This window comes from Glandiceps talaboti, chromosome 18, assembly GCF_964340395.1.
Source record: "Glandiceps talaboti chromosome 18, keGlaTala1.1, whole genome shotgun sequence".
Classification (NCBI taxonomy): domain Eukaryota; kingdom Metazoa; phylum Hemichordata; class Enteropneusta; family Spengelidae; genus Glandiceps; species Glandiceps talaboti.
Genome location: NC_135566.1, coordinates 17,160,498 through 17,181,350, shown reverse-complemented (window position 1 = coordinate 17,181,350; position 20,853 = coordinate 17,160,498). Strand labels below are relative to the sequence as shown.

Below are 20,853 nucleotides of genomic sequence, written 5' to 3'. Positions count from 1 at the left end.
AATATTCTTCTTAATATTCGCACCACTTTAGACGAGATTTCCTGACGAGAAACTATTTTTTTCTTTTGTGGCCAATAGAAAATATGTCAATAACGTATTAAAACTAAAAGCTACATTAGTTATATTTTTAGGACAGGTGTGCTGTGGTAGCACAAATGTGTGTACCAAGTTATAATAAATTTGAAGTGTGCATTCTTAAGATATAGCCTAATTACCGAAAATCATTAATTATGTTAATTGCTCATTAATATTCACGGAATTTTTACCAAATCCTAATCAAGTCTTGCCATTAACCTACGGAATACGTCTTCAGAATTTCGTTTGAATTGAGCAAGCCGTTATGGAGAAAATGATGACACAGATCCTTTAATGTTCATGACGACCGTGTGTACAATGTACGAAAAATATGCCAATATCTTATTAAAACTAAAAGCTACATTAGTAATATTTTCAGGACAGGTGTATTTTGGTATCGCAAATGTGTGTACTGAGTTATAATGAATTTCAAGCATGCATTCTTGAGATATAGCCTAATTACCGAAAATCACTAATTATGTAAATTTTTCATTAATATTCACAGGATTTTTACCAAAACCTAATCAAGTCTTGCCATTACCCTACGGAATACGTCTTTAAAATCTGACATAGACAGACAGACAGACAGACAGACAGACAGACAGACAGACAGACAGACACACACACACACACAGACAGACAGACAGACAGACAGACACACAGCCTTCCACCAATAAACATACCTCTTCCTTATGGAAGAATAAACGTTACAATTTTCGCAACAGGAATTTTTTTATAAATCCTATTCTCGTCATATTCTGTTTTCTCTTTTTTGTTCAAAAACACCCCCCCCCCCCTGCAAAAACTTTTGTCCTCATCAAAACGTCAATCAAGATGGATACAATTTCAACAATCAATCATTTATCAATAGTTCTTGTGTGAAGTATTATCATGAACATTCTATACATCGCCATTCCTCATATAATCTGATATAATTGCTGACCATGAGTGTGTATATATTGTGTATGTTTTGGACTTCCGATCCTGCCATTTTAAACGGTGTATTATGGGAAGTGTAATGTCATCATCCATTTACATTGCGATTATGTTTCATAATTGTTTTGTACGTATGTTGCTCGAAACATGAAACACAAGATGCCGTTTTTCGCATATTTTTATTCATATAAAAGAACATACATGTTTTTAATAATGTACAAAACCATATACTCTGCAAATAGAATCCAAAGTGGTTTTTACCTGAATTTCGCCAACAGTGTTACTCGCCGGGCCTATACCATATTTCACAAAGTCTTGTTTTGCAAGGTCTGCCAAGAATGATATCCCAGAACCTGAAAATGATCAATATTGGATTTAAAAATAATAGTGCATGCTACTTTGAATATTATCTGAAACCTGGTAAAACCCATGAACATCATGCAACGATGGAGCTAATCGAACCTCGAGAAGAGGTTTGTATCACCTTGCAACACATCTATTTGACGCAAATGACGTTTACCGGTGAACAATTTCCGTATATGGGCATCATCACTAAAACTGACAACTGATGACGTCATATATATGCGCATACGTACATGTTTTCACATCATACTAATATGGTATCATCTTCTGCAGGTGGAGTAAACGCTAACGTAGAGACTTCATGGCTTTTGAAATTATACGAAAACAAACTTGGCATCCTTTTGTCAGAAAGGATATGAAATGAGCAAAGTTGGTAATTATGGGAGTAAGCTGTGTAATTTTTAAAACTACCATCATCTACTGTTGTCAGATATAAATACCATATAGAGTACATGTACGCATGGCATACAATGATGATGTGGCGTTTTACAAAACACGTGTTAACTGATCGTGCTCGTGCAAAATCATGTCAGTTTCCCTCGTGCATGTGGGTCACCCCAACACAGATTATTTCCCTTGGGCTTTGCCCTCAATTAACAGTCTGTCTTGGAGTGACCCACAGTCCCTCGATAGACGCAGACCTATGCTGTTGTCCTCAATGTGATCACTCAACATGGGTATCATAAAACCTTTAAATATATCTATACCTATTAAACACATCCATATTCTTCTTTTGAGTTTTATCGCCTTTTACCTCTGAATTCCCTATCTGATTTAGGCATATGATAAATTGATTATTACCCCAATATCCCTATTTCGCCGATCATATCAGTGTTCGTACCATCTCCATTTCGTAACACTCATCTACGTCTTGTGTTGCGCCATGACACACAACGTGATATGAACGAAGTAAAAAGGATGGGAACAACGGGTAATGAACTTCTGAATCATATTATAAACTTTGCAAAACTGTCCTTTTGAGCAGAAGATTACATAATTTATGAATGATTTTCCCCTAGCTGAACCCCGGCATCCGGTGATGGGAAAACAAGGAGCCCAATTCAAAGTGAAAGAAGGAGCTTGTGATCTGTATGAGCTTACACAGTGATTACGATGTCATGATTCGTATTTGTCATCAAACTGAAAACCACTATATCTGGACATGCTTATCGTCGGACGACCTCTGACCTTTAAACCAGTATGACTGAAGGTACTAGTAATGTAATTGTACCTACTTGTTCCAAATGCAGTTGTTAAAATTACAACTTTATTTTCCATCTCTTCGTTGCTATTTTTCACTTCTTCCATGATGTCTCTTTTCGCATCTGTTGGTTCTCCATCACTCAAAAACAAAATCACCTGTTCTGTGTGTAAAAAAACAACAACCTTTAGTCCAGCTTCCTTCCTTTTCTCGAAAGGTTCAAGAGTTTCTTCTAATGTATCTTACTTGATAGTATTCCACAGCTATGGCCAAGTGTCCGTGTGTAGAGCTAGCTACGGAAAACAACATTCATTGCCCTGCAGTTCTCCTTTTCTCCCCTAGGAAATCGCAGTGTACATTGCAATCGTGGACATTGAAAAAAAAAGTCTTACAGGTAAGGTAGATTACCATATTCCCCGCTGTGACGTCACTGTCTCAAGTGTATAGCTCATAGCAGAGACCTGTGGCGCCATTACAATTGATAAGGCCTAAAATAATTGTGTGGTTCCGATTACGCTCAATTTTAGAATACGGGTAGGTAGATTTTTTATTTCATGTTTTTTATTTGGGTTTTTATTATGTTTTCTGTTGGTTTCTTCTCATCATATGTACAGCCATTACAGATTGGAAGAACACTTTCATATTGTTGATGTCAGTTTCCGAATCCACTATTTCTCGCGAGACTTCACAGTTTTCGAGATTATATTTCATTTTTTCTCTTATATGTAAAGAAAAAACTTTAGGGTCAGCAGTGAAAAACAAGGTTGGGGGTCGTGTAACAGGAACCAAACAATTGTTTTAGCTATAATGGCAGCCATGGAACATTTGTTGATGGTATAGAGAGAACTGCATCAACTAGTGAAATGTAGTCCGTACGAAAATATAAAAATTGATATATTTCTACATACATACATACATACATACATACATACATACATACATACATACATACACACACACATACATACATACATACATACATACATACATACATACATATTGTTGTCGTATGTACGTATTACTAATAGGATAATGTCTACGACTGTATTTAGGCTAAAGGTACCGTTTAGTCACGCTTCTATTTAACTCTGAGGTTAAGAACTACTGGTAATGTCCTCGGCTTGTTCTTCACAATTCCTTGGGACACCCAACCACCCAAACCGTCACAATTAATATTGGACATGCAAGTATTCTGTTGTCTATAAGATCAATCACTCTAGCACACCTGATTTCTAAATAACGTTGCTCAGTGCATTTCTTTATTTTGCTATGCATGTAATAATATTATATGTATCGGTTAAATGTTTGTTTCCAATAATGCACTGTCCACCACAAATTATTAAGTAGAGATGTAATTCAAATAGAGATATTACCTCGTTCCAGGTCTTCTTTTGTATTGGAGGATCGCTGCAACAAACTAAACGCCTCCCGCAATGCTTGACCATAGTATGTAGGACCTGTTCAAAGTAGACATTTTTTCACAAATGACTAAAAATATATATTAAAGTTAAGCAAATTTCACATTTTACATCTGAAAACATCAGACCACTTTAGAAAACTAGTGGTCTGAGATGAAAACGAAATATTATTTACCATAGTAGTTCACCAATCCTTCTATTATCATAGTTTTGTTCAATCTTGACTGTAACCATTGATAGTATTCCAAACACGCCATATTGCCAAACGTAATCATGAGGTAAGGTTTGCTTTTCTTAGTTTCAGACTGATATAGATCCGCTTTAAAAATCTCGCTTAAGACCGGATCACCTTACTTGCATCATATGCAAGTTCGAAGATCGTACATTTAGCAAATTCACAATGCAATTATACTTAATAATTGATATATGTATTACCTGATGGTTTGAGTGAACTGATAAAGTCTTTCAGAACATCGATATTAGCAAGTGTGGCCTGTGCTAATTGTTCACTAAAACAGTGATTATTCTTCCTCGTCCAGCTACGAAGATTGTTTGCATTCAAAGAAAATGCTACAACTCCTACCTACAGAAGACATACAATTGAGTGATTGAAGAGAAACGGTACACGCCATGAAGTATGTATGATTTCGTCGTGGTTGTAGCTCATGTTGACTACACACCCTACTCGAGGGTGTATGTGTTAACCAAAAGCTAAGAGAATGTACTCAAAGTCAACTTTTTTTTATATTACTCATGTATTGTAAAATTGATTGAAATTATAGATCTTACCCTGTCACTTGGATTCAAGGTATCTAACACAGTGAGAGCAGCATCTATAGCTATCTCCATAAATGTTTTGCCGCCATGCTTGTCTCCCATAGAACCACTCTTGTCGATCACCACAACGAGGTTCTTTGGTTCCGGTGAAACCGCTTCAACATACCATGGTCTATAATAGAAAAGTTCAAATTGTTAGAAATTATTCACTATGTTTACACACACACACACACACACACACACACAGACACACACACACACAGACACACAAACACACAGACACACACACACACACACACACACACACACACACACACACACACACACACACACATATATATATATATATATATATATATATATATATATATATATATATATATATATATATATATATATAAGGTCAGCAGCGACTGTATCTTTTAAGGAAATTGCGTTCATTTATGGTTGATAGAGAAATCTTATCCCTTTTTTATAAAACTTACATTGAGAGCGTTATTTCATTTTCGTTCATTTGCTGGTTTCAAAATCTGACAGTCAAAGACAAAAGTTCACTCGATAGAATTGTGTCTCTTAGCTCAAAATTAACTGGAATGCCCCAGAGAAATCTGGCATCATTTTATAATCAGCAAGTAGTTAAGAAAGCCCGGTCAATTGTTTTATCTAGTAATCATGTTTTATCTACAGAGTTCTACATACTTCCCTCTGGTCGTCGTTTTAGATGCCCGGCTTGCAGGTCAAACCGGCGCAAGTTGTCATTTATTCCCACCGCTGTGCGGCTTATGAATGATTCGTAAACTTTGTGAGTGATGTTGATTGTCTTAGTATCGTTCTGTGTCTTTGTATATATTGTTTTGTATATTTGTTTGTATTTTTTATATATTGATGTATTGTATTTGAGCCACACCTTTAATTGCCCATGTCTGGGATGAATAAAGTTCTATTGAATTGAATATATATATATATATATATATATATATATATATATATATATATATATATATATATATATATATATATATATATATATATATATATATATATATATATATATATAAGAATTGTTTTTCTGCTTCGTCTGCAACTCTTGCTCAGTCAACCAGTAGAGCCCCGGGAGCTGTTAATAGTAAATTTAAAATTTTGAAAAATATGGGGTTGTATACCTACACGAAACTTTACGACTCGTGCGTGGCACCCATTCTTCATTATTGTTCTGGAGTATGGGGTTTTAGTAAACATAAAAAATGTGATATGATGCAGAACAGGGCCCTTCGGTTTTATCTTGGGGTTCATAGATTTACGCCTACACATGCTATTACTGGGGATACTGGCTGGAAACGAACCAGTGGGCAATATTTGTGTATTTTGTGACCAAAATGATATAGACAATGATATTCACTTTATTTTACATTGCAGTCTTAATGATGGCATACGTAATACTTACATTAACACAGAAAATAACACTGAATACATCACACTGTCAGAAAATCAACAATGGTGGCAAATCAGGTTAGGAATACAGCAAAATTTATTGTAGCCGCCTTTTTAAGACGGAATGAAACTTTGTATCAGAGTTGATTGATATTTTCTCCCACTGTATGTACAATTACTTCTTTTTTCACTGTAACCTCTCTATATTGTCAATGTATCCTTTTTAATGTTCAGTGTTACTTATAAGCCCGATGGGCTGGGAGGTATTTTATTACCTCACGTCACTATAATATAATTAGTAAACGTACTATATATATATAATATACTTAAACGCATGCGTAGTGTATATAAAATGCCTATGCTGGAGTAAACCGTGCTTAATACATATGTATGTAGAGCGGTGTAAATAGCACAACACCAAGCAAGATACACGCTATTGCGATCATCAGACGACAATGCTATCGTCCAATTAGCTCAAATTTAAATTCTGTATTGGAATTACGTCAAAACGTCAGATTGTGTACTTAGGCGGAAAGAACAAAATTGTTGTCCTTATACAAAATTCTAAAAGCCATTCTTTTCCGTGGCAAACTTAGCAGAGTTAATGAAATACATGTACCTAAAGTATCTAATCAGAGATGTTAAAATGAATCTATTTTACCTGAATCTACCATCGTAACCATCTGTACAGCTATCTAGTTTATTTGCCGGATAGATTGTGAAGACCCCCTCTTCACTGTTGAAGTACTGCCACTTCAAGGTCGGTAGCTTTCGAAAGTTTTCTTTCATAACCTCGATCACTTCATGAGAAAAGTGTCGACTATTTGGTTCTGCGTTTGGTGATATCCTAGTACATACTGTATTTGGATCAAGCTAAAGGGTATACAATAGACAGCAAACATTATTATGAGACTCGAGATAACCTGTAAGTAACAGATACCCGGATTATAAGTCCAGTGTTTTCCAATACTGGGCCACAATGCAAGGCTTGTCGGAGGTCATATCAGTAAGTATAGGAGTTCAAGGCATCATTAATGTGGTAAGTTTACCAATCTGTCAGACAGAACTTTTTGTTTGATATTCCCAAGTGACGCTTACCAATATCGGATATTATAACAAAACTCACTTTAATATGGTATTTCTAGAACCTAAAACCTCTTTTCATCACTATTTTACAGCAAACATTGAGTATTTTCATAGGATGTACATACATACATACATACATACATACATACATACATACATACATACATACATACATGTTGATAGGTATGTTGGCATAGACAGGTAAAAACGTCAGAGCAAATTAGAGCCTGTAACTCTCAGCCCCCACTCCTACCCATTCAATTGGCGTTTTGTTCACCATTCTAGGGATGGAAAGTAAGATACCCAGATTGCTTAGACCATTTCACAGAGTATGTAAAACAAGTCTACAATCAGCCACATTGTTCATCAATGTAACAACAATATGAAAAGTATTATAAAAGTGACTTACCGCCTTGCCATATCTACTGTTGAACTCTAAGTCAGACAGGTCGACTTGACAACATTGTTGGAAGCTACCCTGATCTTGGTCATACATTTCCACCACTGCGTCTTTGATTTTTCTTAGTGCATCAACTCTTACTAAGAACTTTTGATTCAGTACAGTTTTGAGCTGAAAAGAATTAAGGATATATTGATTTTCTGTTCAAATGTAGACTGTAGAATATTTTGATGGGAGGTTGTTATCAACCATATGTATATATCACTAAAAGCACTGTCATGGCCATTCCATTCTCGCAGCTTGAATAATTTTTATTGCAATATAAACCCATTTTTTCTCAAACTGAAATACAAATCGTCATTACATTCAATCTCAGTATGACAAGTATAGAAAAGAATACAATAGTTATTCTAGAAATTTACGAACATTCAATAACATCAAACAATTACCTCCTCGACCAGAGTTCTGCCCTCTATCGGCAATGGTTCAAACGTCATGGAGTCAAAATAGTTCTGTAAGTAGAAAAAAAAACAATATAATTAAAGTTCTTTTCAGAGACTAAAAAACTACAAAGATGTTGATAGATTACTTGTATTGGTTTCAGAGTTGTCCCCAGTTTTTTTCACTTGTTAAAGGGTGCAGGAAACTAGATGACGTTTTTACGATTTATTTCCGTGGCATACTGATAGAAGCTTACTGTGGTCTGAGCTGTGAGCCTGTGACCCACATTTGCCTGAACTCAGATAACCAAGGACTGAATGAATAGACCAGGTTTCTACTTTGTTTGACTAGTTTGTTTCTCAAGGATACATGCACACCTGCTTTCGCATTTGAATATGTCCGTGTACCTGGAAATCGTAACAGCTATGACAAAGTGTTAAAGTTCAAAGTAAGAATACTTACTAGTACTATTATATAGCAGGAATAACATTCAATATTGCAAAGAACTTGAACCTGTGTTTCCAAATTTAAACAAGGCAGTTATTAAACATGTACACCCTAATATTTATTGTTTACGTTATATGTAAGTCTTAGTGCAATTTCAACAATATATGTCAGGTTGATTTACTTAAATGTAGAGACAAGTTTAGAAACCTGTTATACTCCTTAGTAATACATCACTATCTCCGTTTTTGAAATCTCGGATAAGAATAAGTCAAGTAATCGTAACATGTAGAGTGACTCATTAATTAAAAAGAAATAAGTTCACAAATTTAGGATTCACGTCATCACCCTTTCTCAGTCTTCATAACATAAACTATTTTCTCTTATCTCCTGTCATGGTAATTATAGCGTGTGGGTTAAGCTGGTTTATGGTCAATAGTTCAACGGCTTACTAGGTATGATAACCTGGAACACATAGTAAAGATTTTGATGGAATGGGTCTTCTTCACCTTTCGAACTTGTTTACATTCCTCCAACCCCTGTCTCTTTGAGCTTTGAACGACGTTAATGAGCTCGAGTGCATCTTCAACTACAGGTGAACTGAACTCTACTTCTTATCAAGATTATCAATATATCTCCATGGAAGTATCACCCACATAGATGATGCTTCCATGATATCACTGAACAGCTACCCCTTCCCCTTAGGCCAACCTGTCTGCTACACTGTTGTATAATGAATGGTTAACTGGAGCAACGATAATGATTGCTCTTTTTGGCCCACGTCTGTACTGTACGACAATCACGATTAATTGTCACTTCACCTGGCCACCAGATGAACTCTATCGCACCGCACCATTTTTTAGGGGAACAAACAAACCGACGGGTGCATGATTGTATTATATCTTGGTTGGCATGGTTGAACGACTGTCTCGATCTTTGCCCCCTGTTGACGAGATTCCTTACTTTTCTATGCACATGTGTCAAAGTAAATTCACCACACTGAATCGAGAAACGAAGAGACAGACATGGCAATAATTTATTGCCTCGGTATTATTCAGCATACCTTTTAAATAGCACGGAGACCAACAACTCGGTAGAATAAAACAACAAAGACCCCAAACAAATTCAAAACGGTGGAGTATATTTAGCAGTGTAATTAGCAGTCTAATTCAAAGAAATATTTTCTTTGCACGCAAGCACGCAGGCATGCACACACGTACACACAGACGCACGTGCACAACATACATACATACATACATACATACATACATACATACATACATACATACCGTTACATACACGCACACGCACGCACGCACCTAGTACGTACACACGTACGCACGTACGCACGCACGCACAAAAATGTAGTTTGAACACAAACATATAGCAGTCCAAAGTTAATGGAAGTTAATTTTTTTCCATACATTATATTACAATAATAAGTTTGTTTTTTTCATTCCTACCTGCATTTCTTGCACACCAAGTCCATTGTTAGCTAAATTTAGAAGATCCTGTATAAATTTGTCGGCATTCAGAATGTCTTCCTGGGCACTTGCTACTGAAGATGCCAGTATGATAATTGTCCAAGTACTAAGCCATGCAGGATACACACTGTTCAGTTTACTCATCTCAGTTGGCTGAGTCTTATAACAAGAAAATAGAGTGTCTGTGAGAAAAAACATGAAGACTTAAGGCCTAAACAAATTGTTTGGTTCCGGTTACCACCTGTACTATTCAAGAAAAAAAATAAGTAAATCGCGAAAATTCTGAAATCTGGCAAGAAATAGCTATAGTGAATGCGGAAACTGACATCAACTTAAAAGACAATGTCAAACTATTTTTCAAATCTGTAATGGCTGTACATCAGATGAGGAGAAACTCAATAACACAGTGACTATATGGAAAATAACGGAAAACAAAACTACCTAAACAACACACACACACACACACACACACACACACACACACACACACACACACACACACACACACACATATATATATATATATATATATATATATATATATATATATATATATATATATATATATATATATATATATAAATGTATATATATATATATATTTCAAAATGCAATTAAGTTACTAGACCACCCAGAATGGGGAAAATGCCATATTTGTTTGTTTAGTTATCTCAAAAAGTGAAGGTTTACTGTCATCCAGAACTTTATGGAAATGTCTATTACTTGAATCTCTACTGCCCCTGTGATATGAATAAATGTACAAACTAACAACGATAAAGAATATGGCGTTGTTGTAGAAACTAATGTCCTGTATGTTTGTAATTTACATAAAACCGTAAGGTGTGAAATGTGATTGATAACCCCATTAAACATGCATGGAGTTCTTATAGAGTACCTATTCATAATCAAACAATATAGCAGCTGTTTTCCCATTAAGTAAAACCTAATTTTAATTTTGATCATTAATATACAAATTATGTATATAAACAGGGGTTTAAATGGTTTCCTTGTTTTTTCAGGCATTGGCAATCAAATACATTGTTACCATAATAAACCATTGTCATTGTAATAATTGATAGGTTTTAAAAGAGCAATCAGCTAGACAAATATGTATTGATAGAACAGCTGATTGTAGTACTAGACAATTCAGTTTGTAAATGTCAATTGTAGGTTTATTGCTGTTTTCTCTGTTTCTGTATTAAAATCTAAAGTACTGACTGCTTTAGACAAATTGTTCATATATAAAACATGTAGGGGTTAGTCTGAAATTCCTCTCAGACGTTCAGTGTATGCTGGTCACCATGTTTCATGATTGTACGCATTGTATAAGATCTTTGAAGCGAAGACACCCTTTATTTTTACGGAGGTGAAAATTTATGTTGTCATTGTGTCTAAATGAAAGACTTCATGAAGAATCACAGGGAATGTGTGTATTTAAAAAAAAACTAGAATGAAACATATATTCAGGTGTGTAATGTGTGTGGAAAGATAATTCAACAATTATATAAATATACTGATCATATCAAAACGCACACATCTCCATGCTTCGTGCTATGCAAAGTGTTATTATCAACAAGCAACTATGTCGATGGACATGATTTTGTAATTAACCTTTAACAAACTCGACGTAACAACTCATAAAATGTACTGCACTTCTTTTGAATTATATCACACGTATTTGCATAATCCTGCATGGCGAATGACACATATCTTTTTAAAACCGACAATACAAGGTCAAATTAAAGCAACGTGTTCGGCCTACCTGTTCATAGACACTGACTGCTGAACATGAACTAATATAGCTTCCAATGTCAAGACGCTACATATATATATATATATATGTATATGTCCCAGTAGCTACTATGTACGTGTGCTGTGTGTTCACATTTAAATCAGACGAAAATAACTTTTTACGTCAGTGGAAAATTTCAAAGCCATTTCACGTCATGTGACCACTGATCATGTGTCACGTCACGGATCACTCAGTAACTGCATAGACAATGGTGAAGACACTTTTTCGTTTAACAGTTTCTGATAGCGAGTATATCCGCTTATTTTATTCATCAAGGGGGACCTTGGAATTCTCCTTCAGTGTTGTTGTTTTCTTATATGCAAATGACTTATTAACATAAATACTGCATCATAAACATTTATAGTACATATGCATTTTATCATCATCAATGTATGAACCAAGTTATATGAAATTTAGAGAGTGTATTCTCAAGATATTATTCATTTCATATTTTTCCCTCACAAAAAGGAAGTTCCAAAAACAAGTAACGATCCTCTTAATATAGTATTCTTCTTAATTTACCCGTTCCGTTCTTTGGTAGAGTCAAACTGAATGACACTCTTCTTACTTACAGCGTAGTAAATTCAATTGGGGTAAGAGGTGTTTTCCACACCTTGTCATCATTTAGAGGGGTTATCGATATTTACAAACGTGTGAGTAAATTGTGAATGTGTTCACACCAGGTTGCCTACTACAATCTTCATGGGATAGGACCACAGACCACAAGTTGTCTGTGACAGGACTGAACCACGAAACGCAACGGACACCATTCAGTTTCTAGTATTCACCACTGAGGGCGCGAAATTTATGAGCATTGCAATCCGGTTCAATCAAGGCACATTCATATACCAAGCATTCTGCTCAAGCATTTCATGGTAAACCATTCGTTTCATTGAGCTGTATTGCACTATTTCACGTTCATAAGTAAGGAATGTTAGTAATGTGAATATAGTCAATGGATATGATGATGTACAATACAGACATAGCCTTTATTATTTGAAACATACGCACTATAAATTATACATTGGCAAATTTATGGCACTATAACAATTGGCTAGGCTTACCCACCCTTTATAAAGTATTCAAAATGGAATACAAAAAAGTTGTTTTTATCATATATCATTACCGTCAGCTATTTTTGAACAATCATCTGTGTTTCAAAGGTATCAAGAGTTTAGCCTTCTACTGGCTGGATCTGTGACACCACTACATTTGTTCTCTCACAAGCCAAGAGTGTAGGGGTATCCCATTTTCAGCCAGTAGATGGGAAGAACTTGTCATGGCATCACTACAGTTATTAACATATGCATACATATCTATAATATGATTGAATCATAATGAACGGTTCATAAGTCTACATTCTTACTCTATACATGGATTAGACAACGTTAGACAAGTGATGTCACCGTTAACGACTGGATCAATAGTTCAATGTAGGATTAAAAAAAAATATTTTACTTGGGGAGGGGGGGGGGGTCGAGCCATTTTAGTTCTCATCCTACAAGATCGATTTTAAATACATTTATTTCTTTTTAAAAATGCCAAATTCAAAGAAAGAGAATTTTTGCTATGTATAGTAAATGCATGGTAATGAAATTAAGAGTTTATTTTACTCACTACATACTGGCTTTATATTCACAACACTACATTCTACTACATACTGCTTTGAAATTGATCATGCGGTTTGAAGCAGTTTTCAATTCTGGCTAATTTAGTTAGAAGGGGTGGGGTCTGATGTCTAAGTATAAGAATTTAGTTTTTTATCCTACATTGAACTATTGATCTCACCCCTTATTTCATAGACATTTCATCCAATAACAGCAGCATTGCTGTAATAATTTTCCCACAAAGTCAATCAAGTGTAAAAAGGTTACATAACTCAAAATATAAATTCTTCATTATCAACTAAAAGTATAGCTTCTCGAAAATGCCCAACAAAGTACGGAACTCGTTAAAAATTTATGCCGTTTTTACCTCCCGTAAGGGTACGGGAGGTATTAAAAGGGGAAGGTGAGTCTGTGTGTGTGTGTGTCTGTCTGTCTGTCTGTCTGTCTGTGTGTCTGTCATCATTTTCTAAAAATCGGCTGGCTCAATTGTAATGAAATTTGGGATATATAATCTTGAGGGTAATAGCTAGACCTGATTAGGTTTTGAGCCAGATCTGTTAATGTTTAATTAGAGAAATTTGCAATTAGGCTAATTAGGCTATATCTTAAGAATACATACTTCAATTCCAATATAATTCAGTACACACGTTAACCATAACAATCACATATGTCCTGTAAAGCTTGTTGGCGTACCTTTCAGTGTTAATGAATAATTTGCATAATTAATATTCTTGGTAATTAGGCTATATCTTAAGACTGCATACTTCAATTTCAATACAATTTAGTACATACGTAACAAAGCGGATATGTCTTATAAAATCTTTTATATAGCTTAGTTTTAATGAAAAATTTGCATAATTAATGATTTTAGGTAACTAGGTTTTATCTTAAAAATGCAAGCTTCAAATTTCGTATAATATGATATGTACATCAACCATAATAATACGCACCTGTCCTATGAAGTTTGTTGCTACAACTTTTTCCTTTAATGAGTATTTTGAATAATGAACGATATTCAGTAGTTAAGCAGTATCATACACTCTTACATACATTAACCTAAGAAAGCACGCTTGTCCAAAAAACAAAGCCTGTTACCATAGTTTTTTTAGATTACTGAGTTATTTCATAATTAGTTATTCCCTTACGGGAGGCATTCAGTTTAAATCTGGTTTAAAAATCTTTTACTTACAAATAAATATATAGGCCGTCAGAATGACCCTTAGTCGTTGATCACGACCGATAGGTGAGGCAGACGACTTTCGTCGGAGCACTGTACCTAGCACATATCAGATTATAGTATACACACTTGTAAACGCTGACATTACTATTTCTTACAAGGTGGTCACAAAACTGCAGTTAGCCTGGTGTAAATAAGGTTTAAAAAACTAAAAGTATTTTCCCGGAAAATACCTCTACTCCACTTATATTTATACAATTTATACCTATTAGGTGAAGTACATCTTGCGTTTTCACAGATAAAGATGGGATACATACTTCTATGTAAACTACATACTAGTATTGTTTCCCCCAAAGCTTGAAAGCCCCAAATGTCATCACTTTTAATGTTTCACCACTTATAATGTATTGTAAACGTTTTGTTTACCATAATAATTTCAAGACATGAATTCCCCCAATCATTAATCTGTATTTTTTCACACAACAAAATCGAATAGTATACAATAATTCGCAATTCAGCCGGTAGGCTGCTATGTACAATATAAATAAACCATACATAATAATAATAAAAATTTATTTCTATGAATATCAGGAATCTAATATTTAATAGCTCAGTACTTAGGTGTTATTCCCCAATATTTTTCTTCGTTCAGCCAAGCAAAATACGAGTGGCCTAAGGGGCTTTTGTCACTAAAACGTCGCTAGACGAGTAGTGAAAACCCTTAGGTCACGAGTATTTTACGGCTGAATTAAGAAAACTGTTGGAAAACAGCATAATTATACCATACCAGCGCCAGTAATATCAAAGACACAAACGGGGAAAGTAATAGCAATTTTGAACGTTTTGACTCGGTATTTCGAACATAGTAGAACCAGTAACGTAGACACGCGTTGTCATAACATGAACGCGCGTTGCCTTAACGTAGAACGACCAGGGTATAAATTCCATATTTTTTGTTCAACTTGGCTCGTGCATGGTATAATACATATTTGTACAGGCTAGGTTTTCGGAGTGACTTACACTTTCCTAGCCGTTGCTAAATATTTTAAAACGAGAAGTTAGCATTTATTTTGTAACTGTCATGAAAAACAGACTTCACTTAATTATTCTGCTTACAATTACGAATCAACAAACCTTAGAAGAAATATGTAGATTTGTTATTGTACGCTGGTGGGAAGTGATCACTGATTTGTAAACAAACTAACAATATTTTACAAATGTTATCACTAAGAAATCCAGACTTTACATGTACACGTTGCTTCTCTATATCTATCCAGACATATAACCATACATAGATAGTTCGACTATTTGTGTTTAGTGGTGATTAAAAGTGATTCCTTGTGTTTAATCTGGTTGTTTACAAGAACACAATACCAAACTTTTTTACTCACATTTCCAGCTTTTTCCATCAAACGAACGCGGACTTGGTCTATATTGTTTCACTTTTTTCTTTTAGTATAGTAATCTTCTTTTATTAATTAAAGAAAATTCCAAAATATTTACCAATTTCTCATCAATATGGTCACTTTAAAATAGACGATCTATCAAATTAGCATAATTGACAGGTTTAGTTTGAACATTGTTATAGTTTAATATTTTGACTGACTGAAAGACAGACAGACAGACAGACAGACAGACAGACAGACAGACAGACAGACAGACAGACAGACAGACAGACAGACAGACAGACAGACAGACTCAGAGGAAGACAGATAAATGGGCAGACGGTTAAATAGGCTGGCACGAATAAAAAAATACACACCTTTATACACATAATATCAAAAAGTAACCTTAAAGTTATCGCACTCAATATCATATTATTTTTATAATATAAGGTACATTTATATAACGATCAAGTAAATTCTTAGTACTTTTCAGAGATTATAGAGTGTCAAAATTTATATTTAAAGCAGTCAGGTTGATGTAATTCAAATTATGCATAGTATAGGGAGTGGCGGAGGAACCGCAGCCAATTTCAAGCTTTTATATCTATTGAGGATCAGTTGCTACAAATCCACGATTATCATATTCGCCAAGTTCCACTTGAGCAGGCTGTTGGTATATCTCACCAAGTTGCTGGTATGTTAGGCCAGGCGGTTCGTACGTCGTAGCATAATCATCTCTCGGTGGTGCAGTTGCTTGAGATGATTCCGTTGTTGTCTCGTCGGGGAAGCGCACCTGACTTGAGTTCTGCGCACGTTTTGGTAATCCAGCCTTAGCTCTTGAAGTATATACCTTCCAAACTACAATGGCCACAACTAGTAGAACGACACAACCACCAACAACCAAACCAATTATCAGCACCAAATTAGAACTGGAGCCTGCAGGATCGGAGTCATCAGTAGCTGAAATAAAGCAGTTTTGATTTTTTACAATAAATAAGCAAATTATCCAAAGACGTGTTGACTAAAAGTATACTTTCGGTCAAAAAGGAGAGAGAGGATTTGAACGTGTGACAAAGACAAATGTAAGGATTACATATTTATATAGTTATTTACATTTCTTTGATATTTTGACGAAAATGCAATATTTCAAAAACCTTAGATAACAATTACTCTTTTGCACTTTCTTCATTTGTATATTGCAAGTTTCGAAAGAGATATTAACCAAAACTTTGAGATTATGATGTAAAATGTTTCACATTTGCCAATAAAATTTCAAAACTTGAAATGTTAGTGAACTTGTCCCAGGTCGAATTCTACATTAACAGTAAAATTGAAGCAGTTATACGTCAGTCGTTCATCTAAATATATTTCAGTGGTATGGATCAAAGGTTGTTGACTTCGGTGATCTCTATGACTTTACCCACTAAAATAAACGTAATATCAACAGTATGTTACTTCTACACGTTGAATTAATACATCTTGCTAATATATTAGGCACAGTGCTAATAGACCATATCACTGACAACGTTAACGATATTGCCGTCCGTTTCATTATTAAGGTAGAAAGGTGAATGTGCAGAATAGCATATGACATATGTAACTTACTCTTAAAGGGTACTATACATCGACCAGTATCTTCTTCCCAGGAACAGCTTACAAACTTGATACAGTCGCTGCAATGTCAATTTGGAAAATGGTAGCAAGGGCATTGAATGGAAATGAATTAATTCTATGTTATTATTATGGTGAAAAGAAACATTATCGCTTGAGGTTTCATTAATATGATGCTTATTTTCTACAAAACCAGTGACTATATATATAATTTGTTGGACAAAATGGCATTTCAGTAACATAGCTGTAGTTGCTAGAGATTCGGACAGTGATGTTTCGGTGTTTAGAATATCTCCTTTCGGTATACCTATTAGCATATCAATGTTGCTAAGGGCACAGTCATCGTTGCTAAGACTAATTAATTGATTTGAAAAATTGAAAAGAGTACTAGTTTAGTTCTCATTACCTGCTAGCAAGGAGGTTTGTACAGTCAATCTTACAGCATTGGTCTAACCCTTCGTATGCATCAAGTTCTTCTATAACTGGTGACAGAGATGGACTCGCTGGGGTACATGCTGGATCGTCATCGCTATACAATTCAAGAATAAACCATGTTTTTAAACAGAGGGTGGGAGGGGTTCATTCAAGTTATGTTTTCATAATTTGAGCATGACTCTCAATGCTCATATTCTGCAATGGTTGAAATTCCAAGCAACTGTTTTCCATTATAAAATTACAGAAGTTCGAATTTTCAAACAAACATTGTATGGTACTTACAGCCAGTACGAAATTACTGTAAAATGGATCATACCACAGGTAAGCCAAGTAAAAGTGTTCGAACGAAAATATTCAGATTTATATCCTGGTCGTTCTACGTCATAGCAACGTGCGTCTACGTCATTCATTATGTGGTACTCGAAATACTTTGACTAAAATGTTCCTTTAAATTACTATTCTTGTCATAAATGCTGTTTCTTGTCACTGCCTGCGCTAGTAAAATGACGTCTTGTGCAGTCAATCTTGTCAGTGACTGTTTTGACTCGTACTGACAAGGCTGCTTAGGTTATTCGTATTATCCTTGGCTGATGAGGACAAACATTGGAGAATGATATGTGACTTATAATAATGCAATATATGAGAACCACGTGAACAATACCCCCCCCCCACCCCAAATTGCTATGAAGACAGTCTTCAAACGTTGCCAGAGAATGCCAGATTTAAACTAAATGCCTTCCGTAAGGGTAATCTTGAGTGTTTTATTCCTACACATAATGATTGCTGGAATGCAAAAATCTTGGCTATAGTAGGTAGGCTATTAGTACATGATATACCCCCAATTGGCAAAAAGGTGTGACAAGTATAAGAAATCTGAAAGGACTTTGTGATATCAATCTAGGTATGTAGAGGAACAGGTGTACTTGTTGCTTAAATGAAATTATTCAAATTTACAGAGACAGACAGACAGACAGACAGACAGACAGACAGACATATAGACATGCATGCATGCATGCACGCACGCACGCACGCACGAACGCACACACACACACACACACACACACACACACACACAGACTTATCACCCCAATATAAAACCAAAAATGAATCATAAAAAATATGGCACAGTACCTTATGAAAATATATTTATCATTACAATAATCGTATCTTGTTATTGATAGACATGGACATTCACAATCGTCGTCCTCAGTTTCCTGACACAGTTCCTACGATGTGGGAAATGATAATATAATGTTTTAATAATACTGGTAGCAGTTAAACCATAACAGTCGTCTGATTCACATTCACACACACACACACACACACACACACACACACACACACACACACACACACACACACACACACACACACACATACATACATACATACATACATACATACATACATACATACATACACATGCACATATACAATCATGCATCTTGGGGTCCCAAAACCTAAAATTACTGATTGATGCACACAATGGTAATTTCCACATAGTTCTAAGGTAATTATACAAGAGAGTAGAATGTATATGTCATTATCAGCATACGATATATCAGCATACTAGTTATATGGTATTATTACCATTGTTATACATACACTCAAGGGAAAAACAGATGAAAAGCGTACAGGTAATTATAAAATACTCACATAATAACAAGGACATGTGAAACTACTATAGCACCGATTTAATGTGTCCACTATCCCAAGGTAAGCATTAGATCCCTGGATATACGTTAGTTGGTAACGAATACATGGGTCCGGATCGTTTAGTTTGTTCAGAGACTGTTGTCTACTCGACGTCTCCACCTGAAATATTAAAGGAAAATTTTGATTTGATGCAATTTGCAACGTTCATGACTTCTGTATGACGCAGGAGATGTCCATAGGGCAGGTATGCGGGAAAAAATCTATTCGATCGGGAAAAGAAATTTAAATCCTTGCTTGTCATGGAAGCCAATAAAATTTTCACTCTTAGAAGAAGTTGTTTTTTTTTCATTTGGGAATACAACAGTTGGAATGCATATTTACAATTCGATGTAAATATATTCCACGATAACACCTGACATACTACCCTGGTGTTACATATGGATCGTGAAAGTTGACTCTCCACCACGAAAATGCACCATTTAAATATATAAAGAATTTACATATTTACTTAATTATCCATCACAGACTGTTTTTACGACAAACAGTATGGTTTGGCTGAACTATATATATGCATAGTCATGGTTACTATGCATATTTCACTAGATTACCATTGCTAATGTGTTTAAATCGATTACTTGGGTTTTGACTTCATGTATCCTGGTGGTCGTTATTGAATGCAAGGTTAGGTGGAACAGTAATATGTAGGCGCTTTCAGTCACTAAGCCAAACACAGTTATGTTACTTTTCCCGCAGTACAGGCTAAATGTGTGCCAACTATCGCTTCGATGAATTCTTTTGCAGAAGTTAAACCTTCAAACAGCATTACGGAGGAACAAGTATTATGCAATAAAAGAGCAATAGCATTGTTTGGGGGACATGTATTGGTTGCTAGTCACATTGATATTCATTTATAGCTATATTTTAAAATCAATATATACTTGATTATCTGCTACTGTTGTTATTTTAACGTCAAACTGTGTGATTCGACTGTTACTATAGGCATGGCCATTTCTACTATGCATATCTGTATAGCTTTAGAATACTTTATAACTGTTGTCATTTTGGCCTACAACATTGTAGTAATGGTTACTACACACATTTCCCTTCATTTTTGAAAATTAATGTTCACCTTAT

General features: G+C 35.1%; 2 protein-coding genes across 3 annotated transcripts in view; both read right to left on the bottom strand.

Moving 5' to 3' along the window:
• LOC144449600 (VWFA and cache domain-containing protein 1-like) overlaps positions 1–11,932 on the bottom strand; it is a 61,572-nt gene extending 49,640 nt beyond the window's left edge. For both annotated transcript variants that reach the window (XM_078140166.1, XM_078140167.1), the window contains exons 1-10: positions 11,819–11,932; positions 10,036–10,215; positions 8,137–8,199; positions 7,697–7,858; positions 6,863–7,074; positions 4,783–4,942; positions 4,429–4,576; positions 3,949–4,032; positions 2,610–2,738; positions 1,273–1,364 (exon numbers count right to left, since the gene is read on the bottom strand). In XM_078140166.1, the coding sequence (XP_077996292.1) occupies positions 1,273–1,364; positions 2,610–2,738; positions 3,949–4,032; positions 4,429–4,576; positions 4,783–4,942; positions 6,863–7,074; positions 7,697–7,858; positions 8,137–8,199; positions 10,036–10,200 (1,215 nt within the window). In that variant the 5' untranslated portion in view covers positions 10,201–10,215; positions 11,819–11,932. The remainder of the gene's footprint in view (positions 1–1,272; positions 1,365–2,609; positions 2,739–3,948; positions 4,033–4,428; positions 4,577–4,782; positions 4,943–6,862; positions 7,075–7,696; positions 7,859–8,136; positions 8,200–10,035; positions 10,216–11,818) is intronic.
• A 929-nt stretch (positions 11,933–12,861) lies between these two features.
• Positions 12,862–20,853, bottom strand: part of LOC144449602 (VWFA and cache domain-containing protein 1-like) — a 30,699-nt gene continuing 22,707 nt past the window's right edge. The window contains exons 22-26 of the mRNA XM_078140168.1: positions 19,720–19,878; positions 19,195–19,289; positions 18,035–18,157; positions 17,623–17,690; positions 12,862–16,977 (exon numbers count right to left, since the gene is read on the bottom strand). Coding sequence (XP_077996294.1) covers positions 16,622–16,977; positions 17,623–17,690; positions 18,035–18,157; positions 19,195–19,289; positions 19,720–19,878 — 801 coding nt within the window. The 3' untranslated portion in view covers positions 12,862–16,621. The remainder of the gene's footprint in view (positions 16,978–17,622; positions 17,691–18,034; positions 18,158–19,194; positions 19,290–19,719; positions 19,879–20,853) is intronic.